We start from the raw sequence: 24,255 nt of genomic DNA on the forward strand, positions 1-24,255 counted from the left end.
AAGCTCAAACAAGAAAAATATAGTTGCCCTTTTATTCACAAAAGAAAAATTCGGTGCAGTCACCTTAGCAAGTACACAAGCTCTATTGCTTCAAAAAGTTCTAGAAGAAAATGGAAAGCTGCAATGATTTGGGGACAACATAAGTGCCATCAAATCTGCCAAAAACGCAGTCCATCATAGAATGACAACATTTTGATTTGAAGTATCATTTCTTTTGAAATTTTGTCCTAAAGAAAAAATATACAATTGAAATACAACAGCACACGAGAACAGCTAGCAAATATCTTCATCGAGACACTTGGAAGAGTTCTATTTTTTACACTTCAAGATGAGATTGAGACATCTCAGCATCGACGGGAAGTATGCTGATGAATAACTGATGCTGTATCTATCATGTCATCCATCATGCACTGCATGTTGATTATAGAATTCATCATTGTGCTGCATATGCCTTAAAATATGCAGTTCATTTTTTGATTGTTAGCTTTCAGATACAGATTAATCATTACATGATTAGTTTTCTTTTTGTTTAGCTTCAGTTAACTGTCAAGTTTTGTTTTTCATACAAGCAAAGAATGCATGTAATGCATGCTTAGCCATTTTTAGAACATACAATCTGTTTTTGAAGAGGCTACAGACATTATTAATTATACCTCTGTATCTTTGCTATAAGGTGCAATAAAAAGTCCGTGTATCAGAGATACAGTTCATATATAAAGATGACATTCATGTCTTGATAAAAGTCATGAAATTTGCAAGCCTGTGTTAAGACAGGTCTTTGGTTAAAAACCTCAGAGTACCAGCCCAAAGCCCGAGGACGTTTGGACTGCTTGCGGACGAATGGCAGCATCCACAGAGTTTCTTGGGCAGCGTGGCGTGCAGTGTGCTTGGGAGATATAAGGTGGTGTTGTTTCTGGCGTCAGCAAAGGGATAAGAAGGTTTGACGGCAGGATTCACGAGAGTCATAAGGGTCTTGTGCCAGCCAATCGGGAGTTGCAAGGATTTTAAGTGGTAGTTGGCTGGTTTACTACCAAGGGGGGCATCAGGGTGTTGTTTACGCATGGAAAGATAAGGAGGGATGCTGACATGGGTGTTGTCGCGCAGGGAGATATAAGGTGGCGTTATACCACCATGTGGTGGTAGATTAGGGAGATATAAGGAGATTGACACACTGCATGAGACAAATGTAGCAAGGCGTTAATGTGTCCCACAAAAATGTACTCACCAAAGTGATGGGGTCCCCCAATGTGACCCCACAGGTTCATAGCTCCAGATAAAAGCAATTATCAAGAAAAAAAATCATTAAATAGTCTACTTATTCATGTCTGTTGAGAATTATTGTTAGGACAGTAAACAGTTTCATTTATCACTGCTTTTTATTGCTGTTATTTTTTTCTCTCCTGTCCTATTCATTCACTCAGTTGATTGGAACAAGGGCTATTTTCAAAATGTACAGCATTGTTACCAGATTCATCCTAATCTGGCCGGATCCATATAAAATGTGGACAGATTCATCTGATTTCGTACAGGTTTTAATTCCTACAGAAGTTTTACTTCTCTTTTGAAAATTCTGGATTTCCAATTTATTTTTTCCTTCCAAACTGAACTGAATTTTCTAACCTGGTACCTACAACTTAAAGCAAAATCTAAGGTGATACTGCTAGAAGAAAATGAAAAAATTTTAAAAGATGAGAGCAAGGACATGAATGAACATTATCATTCCACGAAATCTTTTTCCTCTGTTACTTTTAATCATAGCAGAAAAAGTTGATTGTGGAAACAATTGGTAAACCAAAAGTATAAAAGATATTTTGAAAAATGTGGAAAAACTTGGATTTTCATGAAAACATAAAATATTGTAGAAAAAGAGACAAGATACTTTTTTAAAATTTTATTGCATTTCTATAGCATAGAGATATAGAGAGAAGATAATATAGAGTTTAACCCTTGAATTTTAGAAAATAGACTTTTCCATTTTTATTCATACTGCTGATTACAAAGGCAAATGTTCAGAACTTAACTGAGATCAAAATGAATTGTAGAAAACAATTTTTATTGTTTATATTTATATTGCTGATTACATGGACAAATATTTAGTTCACTTTTTAAGGGGGCAGTCGCCAAATTCGAAATTGTTGTCTAAGTCTGAGATCAAATATTAGCTAAGTCTATGAAGTAACTGAGATCAAAATTTATCAGACTTTTTAAGAGGGCAGTCACCAAATGGTTGTCTAAGTCTGAGATTAAATATTAGTTATGTCTATAACTGATATCAAAATTTATCAAACAGCAATCTAGCTACAGTTAAGCATTTAGTAGAAGTGGAAGCCATTTTGAAGTGATCCAAAACTTTTATTGTAATTGACACAAGGAGTTTTGTAGGGGTGGTTAAACATTTGAGAAAGCTCGTCAAATCTTATTCTACAATTGCAATGCTTTATATTCCTTAATGACAATTGGTAAGACCTCCATATGGGGTAGAATTCAACAGAAGACATTTTGTTTAGTTGAAGTAAAGTTAGCAAGCCACTGATATTGGCAATTTAGGATGATTGAGGCCCTTTCAAATTCAGTTGATGACCACCACTGCTCCTCCTGCTCCTCTATTTAGGGTTTTCCAAAGGTAGGAAACAAAACTAAGAGACAAAATAACAAATTGTTTCCATGCTAATTCTGCACTGACTTCGATTTTGTCTTGGAATCAACCCTATTTCTGAGTGATTCAGCAAATTTGTGAATTTATTTAGGGTTTAACAGATTTTTGGAACTTTTTTTTACATTTCTTTTCCATTTATTAAAATTTCAACATGATACCATTGCATTTTAAATTTAAACGGCATTGAAGATTAGGTCAACAATTTTTTAACAAATCAGGATTTTTGCAAAGAAAATTTCAGCAGAGATTCAAGATTAATCAAGTATAATTGCATTTTTTTGTAGATTTTTGCTTCTTTTCTTTCAATGTTTATCCTGTTAAATATATTGAAGTCTAATGTGGCTGCAGCACCAAAGAAGTCAAGAGTTTCATATTCAGAACTGTTATCTTAATAGCATATTATAAATATATTTAATGTTATTTCATAATTTCAAAATGTGTTAATCAGCATGGATTAATATAAACTTACCTGAAGAAAGCATGGTATAATCTGGTTAATAGAAGCAAATTTGAATGCATGTAAATGAAGCTAACAAAACAGCCCTTTGGATAAAATCTTCAAAATTATTAGATTTTCTGGTGAAAGTTGTTAGATTTCCTACCATGGATAATAAAGATGACCATTAGAGAAGTATAAATATTATTTACAGTCATTTACCTAATGACACAAGACAAATCCATCACTAATATCATTGGAATAGAAGAAACAGAAATTCCTAAAAATATACTGATTACTCCTGTGAAACAACTAGAACTCAGAAGCAGTGGCAATTTTAAAAGTCTCTTACTAAATTTGATAAGCAACCTGTTACATTATAAAATAATTAGATCACTGTCCTCATTTTGACTACTAATACGATTCTAGGGGTCTGGAAAATTGATATTCATAAACATGTACTACTGGCCCCCATATTTTTCACTACTAACTGTATTGGTTCTATAGCAATCCAAAATGTTATTTTGAGTAACATTCAATATGCTGTTGCAATGGCTTTTCTTTGCATTTAAAATATTAAAAAGCTGCTGTGCTACTGATTTAAATTCTGCTTGGTGATTTAAAATCAGTGACCATATAGAGAGAGCATTATAGTATAGGACGATGCTGTTCAAACTCGCATAGTTATTCTGGGTTTTGAAGTTTTCCAGGATTCCATTCATCTATTATTATAAACTTTTCACTGTAAATAGTAATTGTGGGGTGTTATTTCTTTTTGTAGAGACCTGATCTCCTTAGGCTTTTTGTAGGATTGAAGAAGAAGTGAAGAGCATACAACACTGACTGAAGATGCAGCCATACATGCACCTGCAAGCCAAGGAGGAAGACGGATGCCGGTGAAAGGAAACAGCACACCTGCAGCAATAGGAATTCCCATAAGATTGTACCCTAAAGCCCAGACATAGTTGAGATGGATGCGGGAGATTGTTTTCTTTGCTAAGTCTATTGCAGTGATCACATCTTCCAGGTTGCTTTTCATCAAAACAATGTCTGCAGCCTCAATTGCAACATCTGTTCCTGCACCTATGGCCATTCCAACATTTGCTGCCACCAAAGCTGGAGAGTCATTTATGCCATCACCAACCATCGCTACTGTCATTCCTTTCATCTGTAACAAAAGCATCAAAAACAAAATGTAAACAGATTTACATTTATTCACTATATTTTTTGTAGTAATATGAAATTGCTTTGTTTCCAATAGGGAAATGAATTCAAAAATAGCATTTTGAAGGTTATTGAAATCTTCAAACTTATTCTACAAAAGATTTTTAAGATAACCGTTGCCTCTGAAAGTCGGTTTTTTTTTTCTATGTTACATGGAATTTCCAGTATGAAAATGACAAGAAATGGTGAGGTGCAGCTCTGGATAGTAAGGACAGCAATCTAATAACTAGGGAAAACTTCTAAAATGTAGAAATTCTGAAATTTCATTTTTTCATATATATGGCATCCATTAGATATGTTATAGAATCATATCATTTTACATAACCTTAGAGCTAAATTGAGAACTCACATGAGATACTGCAAACAATTAACAAAAGTTCATTGCTTTCATTGTCAATGTGCATGCATAATATTAATTTATTGTTTATGCAACAATTATTTTTATCCAAAAACACTGGTTTATACTGGGTATCTCGCAAAGTGTATTCAAGCACACAAATATTTCCTAGAGCTGAGTATCAAAAAATAAAATAGATGTAATAGCGATTATTAGAAAACAGTAAAGAACAAATGAATGCAATCAAAAAACCCTGTTAAATCTATCAAAACCATAATGGGGATTCTTTTTTAACTCTCAAGTTTCAACACACTTGTGATTTTCCAAATAGTATCACAAGGAACGTTTTCCTTGCAAGGCAAAAAGAAAGAGATTGCAAAGGGTCCCAGGTCTAACAAGTATATCGATTGTGCAGTAAAAGAAATACCTTATGTGTCAAGATATAAACTTGCATGGCAAAGATATTACCTTTCAAGGCAAAGCAATCTCTTATGTAGCTGCTAAAATCCTTGTGCGGGAACTAGATCTCTTGCACAGAAACTGGAATGTCTCTGACTGCAACTACGAAACTCTTGCACAACAACTAGAAACTATTGTATGATAATTGAATGGTAACATGCATATCTTGTGCAGAAAGTAGGATTTATTGTGCAGCTAGTAGGATCTCCTGTGCAACAACAGGAAATTCTCAGTCCTTGAAAATGAACAATGGGTGCTAACTTACCTCAAATGATGTAATTTCAAATTTCTCCTCTTCTCAGTTTTGTTCCCTCTCTTTGTCTTTTCACAAAATGCAAAAAGGCAAATTGAAGGAATTTTATGTTTAACATGAAAAAGTCTTTATTTAAGGTTTAGGGTTGTGTAAAGGGGTATGGGAACCTTTTCTGCCAACCCATTCTTTCTTCACTTGTCTTTTTTTTCACTATTGTTGTTTTACATGTCAAGTCATAGGGAAGGGCTAACCATCTCCTCCTAACTTTTAGGCTAATGTCCCCAAATTTTTGTTAGGATCAAGCAGCACTGAGAGGGGGGATGGGGGGTTGTTCAGCACTTTTAAACCATTTCAACAATTTACTACTTCACCATTCATATACAACCATAAAGTTCAATGCATAAAAGTAAAGCATACATCAAAGTACTCATAACACCATGATTTGTACTTGAGGAAATTCTGACCAAGGGAAAACCCTGATAGGGATTGAACCCACAAGATTATGCACTAATTTGAAAATATCTCCGTTAAAAGATTTGACCCCCTGTTAGGAGCCATTACATAACATTTAGTAAATGAGTCCCTGATTGGAGACAACACCTTGTTAGAGGTTTGCAACCTTGTAAGGAATTGAGAACAAAAAGAGAGCACACTGCTTTAGAATGAAGGTTATAGCCACCTTTGGGGCCCAATGTCCAAATACAATAACAATATTACATCAAAATGTGTTAATGTTTTATAGCTTTAGTTGGCTAAACCTATGAATAATTATATATGAGATATAATGTGTTTAATATATATATATATATATATATATATATATATTATATTAATTATATAATTAATGAACAGACATGTCCTTTGAAGGGACATGCCTCTTCATAGGCTTATTCTCAATATAAATGGAAAGAGATTGTTGTATTTGGAATAATATAGAAATCACAAGCAATATTACTTCATTTGCAACAATCCTCTAATTTTAACATGGTATCATAGCTAGGCTGCAAATGTAAGACGAGAAAGAATAAGGAGATATAACAAAATTCCAATCATTATCATATCTAAAATCAAACATCAAATCCGATCAATGTCTGCGATAAGAGAATTTCCATGTGAATTGGGCGAACCAAAGAAATGAATGATCGATGATCTGAAGGAAACATGAACTGCTTGGGATCCTCTCATTATCTAGATGCCAAGGATCTGCATGTTGTTCCAAAGACTTGACAAATGTCTACGACTTGGAAATAGGTAATGTGCACTTTGTTTGGAGCAAATCAGCTTTGACATTGCAGAGGCAAGACAATGTGGGATGCTATGTCTCATAGCTTCCACGCAAGTCACCTTTTCCCATCAAGAAAGATCTGATGGAGATTGTGATCTTGATCCACAAGTCATTCCGAGCTCGCCCCCACCTCCAACTCGGCATCTCCTACACCAACAAGTTGAGTACACCCTCATCAGCCCCCGATTACCATTCTCATTGCCCACCCCAGCTCAAGCTAATAGACAATTCAACTATGCAACACACCGAGGGACAAGGTCGTTAATCCAACACTGCCCAATCCAAAGGTGGTTGAGCATTACACTATCAGTGACCTCCTTGGCACTGCACAATTCACATTAGATCATTTGACCTGGTCCATGAGCAGCAATGACAGATTCTGACTTGAGCTCGACATCTGGCGCACACAGATTACAAAGCCTCCACATCAAGCCCCAAGTTTGAGATCTGCCACACTGGCATTGAGATCCTTCAGCCCGATCACCGCTAAAGGTATCTTCCTTATGCTCCCACTGTTCTAATAGTGATTCAACCCAGCTCATGCACAGATCTAAACATAAGATCATATATTTTGTTTTCTTCAAAACCCTACAAGTGCTCATCGAGCTCATCGAGCAGACACATTGATGCCAAAGAAAACCTCGCCAAGATTGCATTGTCTTCTCGTGGATTGCAATAAGACAGTCGTTACCAAACTCACAGACTCACTTCATAGCTGAGGATATGTGATGCACAACGAGTCTATAATGCCAAGTCATCAAATCTTAATCTCACATAGAAGAAGTTGAGCATAAGAGGAGTCATATATAAAGAAAAAAAAACTATGTAAAGAGGGATCGAAGGATGGAAGATACTAAAAAGAATGGTATTCAAATACGATGAAAAGAAAAAGATTAATGTCTACGGCGTCGTCTATGTAAATAAGAGACAATCACAAAGAAGATAAATAGGCATCGTTATACATGCACATGTAGAAGAGTGTGTTCATTGATTCAATTTCATAATGAATGTTGTGAATTTACAGGAACAAATGTGCAACAATCGCTAGCAAATTTCATATCATTTGCCTTAGTTCCCTCATATTGGCTTTATAACTGAAGTATTTGGAACAACTATGATCAAATTTTGGCAAGGTGCAGATCACCAAGTTGCAAATACCTCAATGTCAATGAGGTTGTATAGTTCATTCACAACTCAATTACGGTAAGCAAGAGACTAGTGCAATCTTCGTATCAATAAGCCATAAAGGAGTCAGGGCATGCATGGAGGGAACTTGGGTTGGTGAAGATGATACTCAAGAATTTCTTGGTCAAAGCCGAAATTGTCAAGGAAGATTCTCTACTCTCTAATCTTTGAGAGAACTAGCCCAATTTCAATTAAAGACTCTTCTGCTCAGGGGGTTCATATACTGCCTAGAGGAGTTATCATTTCACTACAAGAGGATGGACTGAGAAGCATTCAAGGAAGGAAGAATTTGATAATCACTGCTATGAGGCTAAGTTGATAGCTCGAGTTTTCTTGAAGAGGAGTCTAACAATCCATTATAGGCGACCTTGGATAATGAGAGGGAGCATATAGAATATATGATTCAGTCAAACTTTTGATGATTTTGGTTGCATTGATTCAGAGGGAATAGATCTTGTCGAGATGGATTCTCCAGTGATCACAAATTATAGCAGATAAAGGACTATGATTCATGGGATAAAGTTTCATGTATGTAGATTGGAAGGCCTTATGCTATCAAGATACCTATTGAACTAGGAAAGCATGATATGACTTATGGCATGAGGCTAGAAGGATGATAATAGATTCAGATTGAGTCAAATACTACATCGGAGACAACCTTGAACTAAGAGGTCAGAAAAGTTGTTATGAGACTCAGAGGGAGTTTTGGCACTTTATTAGTAACATTAACAAGGAGGTCAAAAGGTTAGTGTTTCTTCGTGAAGAAGAATTCCCAAGCACAATCCTTTGTAATACATTCTTGTCTATGAGACATAAGTTTGAGGTGAAAACCTTATTCTCTAATATGATCCATGGTGGATATCATAACAACACCACATGATAGTAACCGTAGTGACTTCATGTGTATGGGAAACCTCCTATGTACATCATGAGGAAGTGACGACTTCCAAATGATTATCACTTGTACTTGTAGAAGTTATTGGAAGGTGACGACCTTACAATAACCTATATCATGATATACATTTTGAGTAAATGTTGAAATAGATCAAGAAAGGCTTTATCTTGTAAATCAACAACTATGTATTAGTTGTCATTAAATTGACTGTCTTAAAAAGTTGTTTGTATAGATGTATGATAGGTATTTTGTGAATATCTTGCCTTGATATTCAGATAGGCCATTACCGCATTGAGTACTTGGTAAATTTCATTTAGCTGATGTTCTGATAGGCCATTACTCAAAGTATTTGGTGAATATTATTTGATTCATGTTTCGATAGGCCAATACGCATGTTACCTAATATGATATCAAAAGAGTATTTGGTGAATATCATGTGTTGATATTATGATAGGCCAATACCCATATGATTTTATATAATAGAAGTCTTTTGATCAAAGATTTTCTTGATGTGATTTCCTAATATTATCAATGGTGTAATATGTATCATATGTTTATCCTTCCAAGCTAAGAGGGAGTCTTAATGTTTTATAGCTTTAGTTAGCTAAACCTATGAATAATTATATATCAAATATAATGTGTTTAATATATATATATATATATATATATATATAATTATATTAATTATATAATTAATGAATAGACATGTCCCTTAAAGGGACATGCCTCTTCATAGGCTTATTCTCAATATAAATGGAAAGAGACTGTTGCATTTGGAATAATATAGAAATCACAAGCAATATTATTTCATTTGCAACGATCCTCTAATTTTAACAAAATGAACTATTACGTAACATCACAATGCGTGATTAGTTCCACGGAAGCTTGCATCTACTCTTGATATGTAATTCAACATCAAGGCTCACACATCACATCAATCTGTCATCACACTGTTCACACATGCTAACATATCAAAAGTTCTTTCATATACCCTTAATTCATTAATTCAGTCGGCTCAACTAATGTTTCGCAAAACATGTACATTCATTTCCAAAATAAGAAATTGAACCAAGCTATCCAAGAGTTAAGTCCTTGGATGTTATTCCTCTATTGCTCAAGAATTGAATGGACAAGCCAATCCAATTTCCTAAGCCAAAATACCTAATCTCATAAAATCGTCTTAAAACTCTATCTTATTGGACATGTTCTTCGCATACCAAAACACATGCTAGACTTCATATTAACACAAGCGACCATACCAGCAGCTCATACACACTATATATATCATATTCCCAAAATTGAGTCTCATTGGATAAGTTTGTTGTCATCCTTGAGCAAGCTATCTGATTGTATCCTACATTATCTTCCTGGACTTGGGCATTTTTCTCATTGATACCATGAAAAAACTTATTGTTATCACAAGCGATCATGCCACTAAGTTATGTTTGTTAGAAAGTAAAGTCCACCAAGATAATTGAGAGGATGGAGGGTGAATCAGTTATGCAATTAAAACAACTCTCAAAATCTTTATTAATTCTAAAACACGTAAACAGTAGATGCAACAACCATAGAAAGATAACTATGCACAATAGCACCACATTTGTCAACTAGGGAAACCCTTGATTAAAAGAAAAACCCTAGTGCAGATGGTACCCACAAAATGATGTACTAATATAAAAGGTCCTTGTTAGAGAATAGACCTTATTAGAAGTCAATGAAATACAATCAGTACATATGAGTGCCTGTTAGGAAATTTTGAATCTCTAGTAAGAGTTGTGCCAACCCTGTTAGGAGTTGAAGGGAAGTCAGTTGGACCCACTATCCAAACAGCTTTTGTACTATCCACACTGAATAATATAAGTGTGAATCAACAACTATCCAACAGCATCTTATCTTGCCAAAGACAGTTCCTTATATGCTCATTGTGCCTCAACTGCACCAAACTCTGCTCTGATCCGAAAGATATTCACATTCAAGTTCGCACAATATACATCACATAGATATGATCACATATCACACAAATGATCTCACTAATTACAAAAACATCCACACTAGATACCTATCCACAGGGAAATGATCTTTCCTTTATACCAAGTCCTAAAACAAATTATTGAGTTGGCCTTGAGATTTCCCAATTTACAATTATAATATAGGACATTCTTAAGATATTGCAATACACATTAGATTACAATATTACAACTTTTCAAAATTACAATCAATCTGTCAACTCACAATCTTCATAACTTTTCATGCGATGAATATTTGATTGTGCTAACTTAACCAAGGCATCTCTAACATGTCTTCAACCTCTGTCTCAGATCGCTCAACCAAATTCCATCTTTGTTAGGAGATAAAATCCAAACAACAGTACCCGCTCTCCAGAAATGTTTTTTGAAAGCTTTCTTCACCAAAATTCTCATAACTCTGTCCAATCTTCATACTTTTGTACGCGTTGTTAACTATATCATTTAGACATACCGTAGAACATCTCCTTAATTGCCCATAAGTCGATCTTCAATCCTCAAACCACAAGAAGCCAATCTCTCTCTGTTGCTCTGTCAGTCTTCACTGAATAACAAGTATGTTGACATCAATTACAAACTTTATCATGATTGCAACACATCCACTAAATTATATCTCCAACATTGCTAGGATACTCCCCCACAGGAATACCATTAGCATTCATGCTAACAATCTCCCCTTTTGGCATTGATGGCAATATAGACAAAAAAATCTAAGTTCCATGAATACCAAATATATCTCTTCCTCATCTGCCTTTACTCCCCCATTCAAGGTGCCCATAAATGTAACCATACATCAGCATCTTTCTTAAATCCTCTTTATCAATCAATATACATCTCTCAAAAAAGTATGCATCTCTCCTCCAAAGGATAATCTTTCTCATATAACGTTTTTCATGTGTTATTCTCTCCAAATGATGTTTTTCATGATACTACTCTCTCTCGCATTGACATCAATGACAAACTCATCATTATGTTGATTTACTAAGTTCAATCAGCTTCGAGACAATCTGCAATAAGCTCAAGTGTCCAAAGACACTTTTAAATACCTATAACAAGAGTCCTTCATGACTCAACTCAAACACAAATACTCCCCCATAGAGGAAGCATCAAGCATCCAATCCAGATAAAGAAATAGTGCCTTGTTATCAGCTGAATTGATGCAATCTCTGCATCAACTACTCAAAAATAGGTTAGGGCATAACCCCAAGCATACCTCTCAAATACTCAAATGTGTCCTTAGCCAAAGGCTTTGTGAATATATCTGCTATCTGCTCCTTTGTGCTAACATATTCCAATATGATCTCTTTTTCTGCAACTTTCTCTGTCAAAAAGTAATACTTAATAGATATATGCTTTGTCTTTGAATGTAATACTAGATTCTTTGACATATTTACAGTACTTGTGTTATCACAATGTATGATAACAAGTTTACTAAATTCTATCCCAATGTCTTTCAACATTTGCTTTATCCAAATAATTTGATAACAATTGTTGGCCACTGCCACATACTTTGCTTCTATCGTACTTTGTTAAATGCAATCTTGTTTCTTGCTCAGCAAAGAAACCAATCTTCCTCCCAAGAAGAATGCTCCACCACTAGTGCTCTTTCTATCATGTACATTTCCTACCCAATCAGCATCAGTGAATGCATATAAAGTGAAATCATGTGATTTGTCATACCATAATCCATAATCAAGTGTCTTTCAAATATCTGAATATTCGTTTTACTATTGCATAATGTCTCTTTAGGATCTGCCTAAAATCTTGTCATGATTCTAACTGCATTAGCTATATCCGGTCTAGTGTGTGTCAAATATTGCAATCTGCTAATCATAGATTTGTACTTTTTATGTTCAACAGTAGGTGATTCATCTTTGCTAAATAACTTATATCTAGTTACCATACGTGTTCCAACTAGTTTACAACTTTTAAATCCAAATCTTTTCAGCAAATCTTTAAGATTGTTTGTGATATAAAAATGCCATCATTGTTCTATACAATCTGCAATCCCAAAAAATATTTAATTTCTCCAATCATACTAATCTGAAATTATTTCTTCATTTCTTCTAAAAATGCCTCGCTTCATCGTTACCTCCAAAAATAATGTCATCCACAATTACTACAACAAGCGGTAATCCTTTATCATTCTTTCTCACATACAAGTTACTATCAACATTACCTTTCACAAATCCCAAATCTGTCAACTATTTATCCAATCTTGCATACCAACCTCTAGGTGCTTGTTTCAATTCATACAATGCCTTTTTCAATCTACAAACCATATCCTCATTATCTATCAAAGGAAAACCATCAAGTTGTTCAATGTATACCACTTCTTCAAGTTGTCCATTATAAAAGCTGATTTGACATCTATCTGATAAACTTTAAAGTTCTTGTTAGTTGCATATGCCAAAAACATTCTTACTACTTCTAATCTGGCAACAGGTGCAAAGGTTTCTTCAAAATCAATTCCTTCTTGCTGTAAATATCCTTTACATACCAATCTTGCTTTGTTTCTTACAATTTCACCTTGTTCATTCATCTTGTTTCTGAATACCCATTAAGTTTCACTAACGTTCTTCTCTTTAGGTCTAGGAACCAACTTCCAAGTCTTGTTCTTTTCAATCTGATTTAATTCTTCTTTCATCTTTTATCCAATAATCATCTTTACAAGCTTCATCAGCATTCTTAAATTAAACACAATTCTTCATGTACCTTGTTCATTGTCATAACTCCTTTGTCTTTGCTCCCAATAATCTGTTCAACAGGATGATTCTTTGCCACATTCCTGTTAGGTGCCACTTGTTCAATTTTGATTTTTGCTCTTGATTCAAATCTAGGTTCTTTTCTTTGTTCTTCTCTTTGTATTTCATGTTGCAAATCACTGTCAGTTTCATAAAACAATTCCCACTTAACAATCTGCCTATTACCTCTTGGATTAGTCTCTTCATCAGAATTATAATCAAGTACCCTTTCTTGAATTCTTAACTTTTCATCAACTCCTACATTAGCACTTTGAACAATAGTCTTTGATCTTTGATTATAACATCTATATGATTTTTTTTTAGTGAATATCCAAGAAACATTCCCTCATCACCCTTTGAATCAAACTTTCCAATATCATCATCTCTTGTAATGTAGCATTTACTTCCAAAGATTCTAAAATACTTTATAGAAGGTTTATGTCCAAACCACAGTTCATAGGGGGTCTTACCAGTGCCTTGTCTGATCTGCACTCTGTTCATAGTGTATACTGTTGTATTTATTGCTTCTCTCCAAAAGATACGTGATGCTTTGTTTTCAAGCATCATTGCTCTTGCTGCTTCTATCACTGGTTTGTTTCTTCTCTCTGCTACTCCATTTTGCTATGATGTCTTAGGGGCTGAAAGTTGTCTCTTTATACCATTATCTTCAGAAAAATTGTTACACTCATTTGAAATAAATTCTCCTCTATCAAATCTCAAACATTTAATCTTTAAACCAAATTTATCCTCAACTCTACTCTTAAATATCTTGAATTTCTCAAAAGCTTTAGATTTTTCTCCAAGAAATGCAACCCACATCATTATAGTGAAATCATCTGTAATGCCTCGCCCGGAGATCCTTGAAACAAAGATAAATAAAAGCCAAGATCTTTTTCTTAAAACAAGTATGGATGCACACAACAATCAACATACAAGGATCACAAAGATCGCAATGGAAGACTAAACAAACATCCAAACACCACTACCAAACTAACGCGATCAAATTGAAGAAAAAATCCAAAGACGACAACAAAACATAAAATTTATGATTTGTCGAAGCATGGAAATACTAACTACTAAAAAGGGTACTCAAATCACCAAATTGCGTTCCCCGAAAAACAACGGAGATGCCCCTTGTTTTCCACACGAGAAAATCACAACAAACAGTTTTGCGCGAGAAAATACCCCTTCGCACGAGGAAGTACAACATGCCACGCAAGAAACTACCCTCTCGCGCGAAGAACTACTTGGCCCACCAACCAAAACCACTGCACTAATGGCGAGGTTTGCGCAAGGAAGTACAAAGAGCCACGCAAAGAAATGCAAGGCCCTATGCAAAAATTCAAACTCTCGCGTGAGAGAGTGCAATCTCACTCAAGAATTCACAAGAAGAAGCAAGAAAAACATAAGATAAAAAGGTAGGAAAGATAATCCTCCACACCAGGGAGTACTAGATCCACAATCAAGGCTTAGACACTCGAACACAATAACTGCAAGACGGAAAGTTCATCTAACCATCTAAAACATAGCAGTAAAGGAAATGTACTAAAAGCAACATCGCAATGAACGAACATAACAAAACTCATGTGCGGTCCTTCCCAACCATAATAGCATCATGAGACCTCGAAGGTCCTAGCCATCCCCCATGAGTAACATCCCAAATTTCCAACTAGATAGTCAGAGTTGTCTTATGAAGGTGTCACTTCTAAAGCATAATAACATCATAAGAACAAGGAAATCTGACATGCTAACAAGTAAAGCAATAGATATTCTAGCTAATCAAAACACATCATCTAAACATGATATCCATACATTCCAATGAAAGCATAAATCACAAGGAAGCATACTCCGGAATCCCAAATATACCAAGTGAAACATCAAGCAGCAGTCACACTAGAATAGTAGACCATCTCTGTACACCGATTCCCAACAGTGGTATAGGTAGTTACGCCTCCCAAACACATGGAACCCATAGGTCCACTCCCGCCGTGCTGATGGAAATAATGATCTAACCACAAACACACATAAAGAAAACGTCCATGGCTAACACTCACCCTAGACAATCAGATGACTAAAACTAAGATCATGAGACAATGCAAGTACTACACGTCCTGGTCAGACACTCAATGGGTAACTATGTAGGGACTCACTACATGGAGAGTCGCTTAGCATTGGAAAGCCCAAGCTAGATATCATGCGGTTTAACTTCCCAATGGAAGGTTCTCACACTGTGTCCTTTTATTATCTTAGTTTTATTACCACCCAGTATTTTATTTAGTTATCACTTGATTAAAACTTCCTCTACCAACCCTCTGGGCACGATGATCACCATGTTGTGAGATAGAAGCCCCCTCCATGGTGCTACCCTACCCTACCCATGCTCATCCAACGATGAGTGTCTGTAGGCATGCATATTCCCAACCCAACCCAACCCAACCCCAAATGAACATAACTCCTGGAAATACCACAGAAGATCGGGCCTCGCAAGTCATAGCACAAGGGTTGGATGAGAACACAAGCAAAAATAACACTCAACCAAGTACAAGATCAAGAGGGCAAATGTGGCACACATCCTAATGCAACATAAAAGTGCAACGATAATTTAATTGACATACTACGGATAATCCAAGTCCACGACCAACATCATGCCAAGAAAACCCAAGAAAACTGGGTGGTACACAAATCAAAGTAAAAACTTCAAAACTTTGAAATTAAAACCCATTTGGTCTTTGGGCTAAAAAGCCACGAAAATCCAATAAAATTCAGTTTCAGACATCGTATGCAAAAACATCAGCATAATGGTGCAAAACCCCAAACCCTCATCCCGAAAATCAGGAAAATGCTCATACCCAATCAACCGGGCAAAAGTAGCAATCAGAAATAGAGGGGAACACTAGTTCTCAGCCTTGTAACATACAACTACTAGAAACGAAAGCTGAAACGGAGCTGAAACATGAAAACGGGAGAGCCCCACCCAACAACCAAAAGGGCTAATACGGGAATTAGCTAGATAAAATAAATATCTCATGGAAGCTACCGAAAGTCGCAACAAAGCAAGGTCTCCCCGAGCTGGATCCAACGAGACCGGTCTCGTGAAGATCCCACGCCTGTAGCTCTCACAACAAATAGAAACACAATCCTCTAGAAGAGGATTTGGAAAAAGCTCTCAAATTTGTAATTTGCAAAAGTGAGAAGTTTGGAATTAATTTTCTCTTTGGATACTTATTCACTTTTTGATTGAATAATTGATTAGGGTAAATAGCCAAGTAACCTAGTTAAAGCTCGAATCCACCCAAACGAAAACAAGCTATTCCAAGTAATTGGAATTCATCTATGATAAAGCTGCCAGGCATTAAAATTAATTAAAAACTAAACCTGAAATCACAAAAATTCCTTAACAACTTTCGCAACAAATGCAAATCTCTAAATGCACAGACACATTCACAGGTCTAATCACATAATGCAAATGAGTTTGGATTTATCAAATCACCGAAAGGTTTAATTTAAACAATTAATTAAGATACGTCAACCATGCAAGGACAACATTGGTAACATATGAATAGCTGAATCACCAACTCCATGTGCCACTGCCAGGGATATAAATTCTACACACTAAAACACGTGATTAAGTGCAATTGCATATAATATCATAGCCAAAGCAATAAATGCATTAAGTAACCTAATTTAATCATTTATTTAATAATACCTAAATAATCCATTTATACCTCTCACGTTTGCATAAAGCATAACAAAGCAAGAATGAAGTAAATTACCATAGCTTTAAATCCAACACATGAACATAATTAGAGATATGTCCAAATACTAGATAACCAGATATCATCATAAAACATACTGTCATCTCAAAATGGCATCATCATGCAAATACGATCAACTGAATAGCATAGTAATCTAACATCTATGATACTGAAATCAAGGTACAACATCCGACTCTTAAGTCATTTCAAATGTAAAAATAACATGAGTACAAGTATCTCTCGGATCAAAATATAACAAGGTACAACTGCAAACACGAGAGGCACTACATCATCAATAAGAAGCATGAAATACCTTTCGCCGTAGAATGCTCTCATCTTAGTAGGACCACTCAAATCTATATGCACAATCTCCAATTTTGCTAAAGTGGTAAATTTCTTGCTTCGAAATGAACTTTTGTTTTATTTTTCCATTACACATTCTTTATACATCATGTTAGTAGGTTTCACAATCTTAGAAAAATCTCTAACTGCAAATGTAGTACTGACCTTCACAATGTTACCAAAGCTTTTATGACAAACTCTCTTGTGCCATAACCAATTGTCATCCACTTTTGCAACTAAACATGTCATTTTAGTAGGATTCAACAAAAATAAATTACCTCTTTTTCTTGTACTAGTACCAATCAGCCTACCATCTTTATCCTTAATAATGCAAGTCTTCTATATGAACTGCAACTAATATCCTTTGTCAACTAGTTGTCCAACACTCAAAAGATAATGTTTCAAACCATCCACAAAGTAAACATCATCAGTGTTGATCTTTTCATCAAATGTAATTGATCATTTTCCTTTTGTATGGCAGGCTGCATTATTTCCAACTCTAACTACTCCTCCATCATAGCTATTAAATTCAACAAATTTACTCATATCTCCAATCATGTGATGGGAACAACCACTATCTATAATCCAATCAGATTCCTTCTTTTCAACTTGTGATATTAATGCTTTTTCTTCTCTAACTTCTTTTTCAAGGCTTTCTTCCTTAATAGCAACAAATCGTATTTCATCATCCTCATCATCACTTTCAGTCAAAAAGTCTACCATTTTGAAATCAAGTTCACCATCCTCATTAACATAAAAGAAATCCTTAGCTACTCTTGATTTGTAGGGTTTTTTCTTAAACTTTTTTCCTCTCTTAGGACATTTAGGAGAATAATGACCAAGTTCTTTACATATCCAACACATAAGAATTTTGTTACCTTTAGATTCTCTTTTCATAAGCAGGCCAAGTCCTTCCTCAATCTTCTTGTCTTCTTCTCTTGTTCGGTTGGTACTGGCATAATCTCCACTTGTACTTGCACTTCTTGTCAACATAGGTTTGTCTCTTTGTGTGCAGAAAGCAATTTCTACTCTAGGTAGTTCTCCACTTTGTTTCATCCACATTTCAATTGTTTGTAATCTCCCAAGAAGAGTCACTCTTGTAAAATTAGATGTACAAGGTATAACTTGTTCGATCATCTACACTATCTGTTTGTAAGCATGTGTCAAAGTCTTCAATATTTTTCACACAACTTCATCTTCTGATTTTTCTCCTCCACAAGTCTTGATTCCTGTAACAATCTCTAGTATTCTACCAAAATAACTTCTTATAGATTCATCTTCCAACATCTTAGCATCTTGAAATATCCAACTCTGCAATCTAGCCTTTTGAGCATGTTTATTACCTTCAATTGTACTTTGTAAAGCATTCCAAATTCTATGAGCATGTCTCAAAGATTTATTCTAACCATATTCAGTTTCTCAAAGAGCTGATAATAGTGCTTCTCTAGAAAGCATGTTATACATGAATGTATCTTTCTGAGTTTCCTCACAACCCTCAAGCTTGTCTTCTTTAATCACATCTTTAATGTTGTTAGTCACCAACCAATAGTTTGGACCCATGCACTGTAGGTGTGTCTTCATTTTTTCTTTCCAACTATCATAGTTAACTCCAAACTTCGGGCCCTCTTTCCCAAAATGACTCGCCATTGATCTCCTTAAGCTGTTAAGTTTTTCCTTCAAGGACCTGATGCTCTAATACCAATTGTTAGAAATTAAAGTCCACCAAGATAACTAAGAGGGGGTGAATCAGTTAAGCATTTAAAACAACTCTCATTATCTTTATTAATTTTAAAACATGTAAACAGTAAATGCAACAACCATAAAAAGATAGCCATGCACAATAACACCAGATTTGTTAACTAGGGAAACCCTTGATCAAAGGGAAATCTCCAGTGGGGATGGTACCCACAAAATGATGTACTAATATAAAAGTTCCTTGTTAGAGAATAGACCCTGTTAGGAGTCAACGAAATACAATCAATATCTATAAGTCCCTGTTAGGAGATTCCAACCTTGTTAGGAGTCAAAGGGAAGTCAGTTGGACCCACTGTCCAAATAGCTTTCGTACTATCCTCATTGAATAATACAAGTGTGAATCAACAACTGTCCAACAGCAACTTATCTTGCCAAATACAGTTCCTCGTAAGCTCATTGTGCCTCAACTACACCAAACTCTTCTTTGATCCAAAAGATATTTGCATTCAAGCTTGCACAATATACATCACATAGATATGATCACATATCACACAAATGATCTCGCTGATTTCAAAAACATCTACATTGGATACCTATCCACAATGAGATGACCTTTCTTTAATATAAGTCCTAAAACAAATCATTGAGTCAGCTTTGAGGCTTTCTCAATTTACAATCATAATATAGGACATCCTTAAGATATTACAATACATGTTACTTTACAATATTACAACTTTTCAAGATTACAATCAATTTGTCGGCTCAAAGTCTTCGTAACTTTTCATGCGATGAACATCTGATTATGCTAACTTTACCAAGGCATCTCTAACATGTCTTCAACCTCTGTCTCAACTCACTCAACCAGATTCCATTTCCATTAGGAGATAAAATCCAAACAACAATACCCGCTTTCCAGGAATAACTGTCTAAAAGCTACCTTCACTAAAATCCCTCATAACTCTATCCAGTCTTCATATTTTCGTATGCGCTCTTAACTATATCATCTAGACATACTGTAGAACATCTCCTTAAGTGTGCAGAAGCTGATCTTCAATCCTTGAACCACACAAAGCCAATATCTCTATGTTGTTATGTCAGTCTTCATAGAATAACAAGTATGTTGACATCAATGACAAACTCCATCATGAATGCAACACATAACCATTGAATTATGTCTCCAACACTGTTAGGATACTCCCCCACCGAAATACCATCAGCATTCATGCTAACAATGTTTCCATCAATGACAACACCTAATCAATCACCTATTACTCGCCAACAATCTCCTTTGGCGTTGATGGCAACACTTGTCCAATGCTAAACTCAAAAAGCTCTTAGTAGCTTGATCTATCAATACTCCCCCTTACAATATAAATTGTACATATATATCACTTTTCACTCTAACTCTCCCCCTTTGACATCAATGACAAAGGTGAGATGCCAAAATTTACTATGTACAACAAACCAAGATTTTGCATCTAGGCAAACTCACTTTACACAAATCCCAAAATATCTACAAAATTAATTTTCAATGCTTGAAAGTCGGTATCTCATGTCTTCTTCAAACTCTTTGCCACTTGTATTTCTTCTCATAATGCATAAGAAGTTACCTCTATTGCCTCAAGATCTATAGGCATAAAAATTGCACGTGACTTTTGTGTTGTTTCCAGCAATTCCAATTCATGTTGCATTATATCAAGCTTAGGAGTGGGGAGACTCCTTAGCTCTACAAACCTCTTTTGAACTATATCTTTCTCATGATATAATGTATTAATGTATCCATTAGCTTGCTTACTTCCTCTGTAACTACTTGGTTAGATGATTCATACATTCTAGCTAGCTTATCCAAGCTCTCCTCTTCCTCCTTAATTAGTTTTTCAATGTCTATCATGTACTTAGCTAATCTCACACAATGAACGTATATCTTCTTACCCTTAAAAATACAAGCTTCAACATCCTTAATGTCTTCATCAACTAGTTTGGTGTCACTAGCGATGGAAGCACGTACCTTATTAAATTTTTCTACTTTGTATTCATTACTTGCTCTAGCTTTTTTTGCTTGTTCTAGCGACTAGAAATGAGTATCATGCTCATCTAGCACCCTATCCAATTTGTCAACAACTTCGCTACAGTTTATTTATCCAATAATTAGCACTCTTGTCTTCTTCTCTGATCTCTTCTCAAATCTTTCTTTTAACCTTAGCAAAGGCACTCATTGAGTTCCTCATCAACTAGTCTTCATCATATGGTTCCAGATCTCCTTCCTTCTCAATACTCATAAGTGCCTTGCTCATATCACTTGCTAGCATTGATGTCATATCAGAAGCAATGAGAGTCTCCAAGAGACTTTCCACTTTCACTGTTACCTTCTGTGACTTCTCAAATTCCTTAACCTTTTCAATAGGGTCATTGCTAGGCTCATTACTTTTTGGATATAGAGGCTCCAACTGTACATTATCCATATCTACCTCATCAAGTATGATCATTGAAGGCTTCCCTTCATTGATCACCTCTCCTATTTCAACTTCAGTCATAATGTCTTCTTTTTCTTTTTCTTTTTTCTTTTCTTGTTCATCATCTTGGTCTTTCTCTTCTTTTTCAACCATATCCTATGCTTCAAGCATTATTTCTTTGACTACTTTATTAGAAATGAAAATTTTCAAAAAGGCATTCTAGTCTTGCTCTTCCTTAGAGGGTTCTAAGGTAATAATAAGTACACCTAAAACAAAGAAGTTTGGTTGGTGTACATTACTAAAGAACTAATTTACATCGTCAGTATCATCCAAAGTAACGTGAAACGCCGCGATTCAGGCAATTCACACAATTTCACGATATGACTTAAGACATGCGATTCATGATGAGTGGGTGAATCAGCTCACCATTTTTTGTGCCAAAAATCGCCTGAATTGGTGATTCTTGTCAAAAATAGCCAAAATTGGCAGATTGGTGAAAAATCACCAATTTTAAAATCTTTGAATTTCAAGGCTTTTTTCACCTTGCCAATTCAAAGGCGATTCATGATTTGAGTAGGCCTTGCCGATTCCGATCCGATTCCAATTTTGGTTCTTTGGTATCATCTTTGCTTTGCTCTATAAGAGTCATTGTCTGCTCTTTGATTGTAATTCCTTTTGGTTGTGGTGTAGGTGCAAGTACACCCTTGTAATCAATATCCATCAATAGTTGAGAGATCACTCTCTCAATTTCTTTTCAAATGTCTTCATACTTGTCTTACCCTTATTCAATATTTTATGATTCTCATTTTAGATCTCATCTTATCCTTGGCCTTATTCAATATCCAATGTGCTTTGTGATCAAAGCACATAGATCATGTAACCTCTTCTCCCTTATCCTCTTATCTTCTTCTAATGCCCTCTATCTCCTTATGTTAAGTTTCTCAAATAGATCATCAAGTATACTGCCCTGAGTCTCAATGAAATTCCTTTTGAAGTTAACAAATAAACAATAACTCAATCTTCTAATATTTTTTGATCATCGGGCTCATACGTGTCATACTATTTGTTCAGCTGACTTATTAGCCCCTCTTTCTCTATTCTCTAAGTGATATTTTTCATGTCGGACTTCCACTTACTCTTCCTCTCATCTTTCTTCTCTTATGTTTGTGATTTTATCTCTTTTTGCTTCTTAGGTGTAGACTCAGTCACCTTTGACTTCTTAGAACTAGGTCCCTTGGCCTTAAACTTGGGTTTGAGAGTCCTAAAAGGCCTTCTTGATATTGCAGCAATAGGAGCTGCCTCTGCCTTTACTTTGTCTGCCTTAGCTAGTGGAGTTTTTTCTTGCACATCTTCTAGTGGCTTTCTGAGATGCAAAAGTATCCCTAGGCATAGCAACCACTCCCAGTGGTTAATCTAACACCTCCAGTTGTTTCTCTTCAACTCTTTCTTCCTCTACTTTCCTTACAAGTGTGGAGGCCTCAACCTTGGCTTGTTTTACTACTTCGCTTTCCTTCCTTATTGTTGTCTTTTGTTATTTTGATATCCCTTCCTTTTAAGCTACTTTATCAATCAGTTTCTTTATCTTTCTTTTCCTTAAACCTCTATTGAGTTCTTCCCTCACTTTACTATACTTCTCATATGTTCCCCATCGCTCAACATTTGGGCTTTTTTCTGAAGCAAGGATGACCTCAACATGTTGCACAACAATAAAGGGGTCTACCTCATATCCCATAGGTGGGCTCCATTGCATACTAGGTTCTAATGCTTCCATGAATGTGTTATCAGTTTCAACCACAAAGCACATGATCTCAACATATTTCGCTACTATCCAAATAGATCACTGTATATCTGATTTCTATCTTGCATTTTGTAATGTTTTGTGATCTGAACTGCAGTGGGTACATTACTTCTCCATGTATTAGGATGAATGTTTGGAAACCTATTAGTGATATGGAAGAACATGTGTAGAATTACAGATCCAAACATGAACACTTGCCATTTGTCATGCTTGAATCTTCTGATATTTTCAACTAGTTGTTGCCTAATGATCTAACAGATATCAAAGTGTTCATGCTCAATGACCGTCTTGTAAGTTGTATGGATGATTCCAGTCAAAATTCAGTTAAGTCTGCTAGTGTAATGGATCTAGTAGCCCATTAGGAAATCAGTCTCACATCCTTCTAATATTTGCGAGGGTTATGGATCGCTTATCCCACTTGGAACTAGTATTTTTCTCCACTTCCTTCTTGATAGACTTCCTCACTGTGGGTATTATGCCTACATTATCAAATCCAGTCACTAGGTGAATAAGCTCCTTGGTTATCTTAACAGGTTGATCTCCCAACCAGAAATATTGATCATGGATTCTTCTAAGGACAATCTTTACCCATTCCAACTCATCAAATTCTTGGAAGTCCATAATTTTCACTATCTTTAGGGTTTCCAAATGATTGAATTCAATCTTGAAGGTCCTATCCTCATTTAGCACATCTTTAGGGTCACTTCAAATAAC

The 24,255-nt window shown here is 35.4% G+C and overlaps 1 protein-coding gene across 2 annotated transcripts in view; it reads right to left on the reverse strand.

Moving 5' to 3' along the window:
- Positions 1 to 3,421: 3,421 nt before the first annotated feature.
- LOC149533199 (copper-transporting ATPase HMA4-like) overlaps positions 3,422 to 24,255 on the reverse strand; it is a 39,091-nt gene continuing 18,257 nt past the window's right edge. For both annotated transcript variants that reach the window (XM_089805147.1, XM_089805149.1), the window contains one exon: positions 3,422 to 4,260. In XM_089805147.1, coding sequence (XP_089661273.1) covers positions 3,832 to 4,260 — 429 coding nt within the window. In that variant the 3' untranslated portion in view covers positions 3,422 to 3,831. The remainder of the gene's footprint in view (positions 4,261 to 24,255) is intronic.

This window comes from Cupressus sempervirens, chromosome 10 (assembly GCF_028749045.1).
Source record: "Cupressus sempervirens isolate cs-2001-9-10 chromosome 10, ASM2874904v1, whole genome shotgun sequence".
NCBI classification, from domain to species: domain Eukaryota; kingdom Viridiplantae; phylum Streptophyta; class Pinopsida; order Cupressales; family Cupressaceae; genus Cupressus; species Cupressus sempervirens.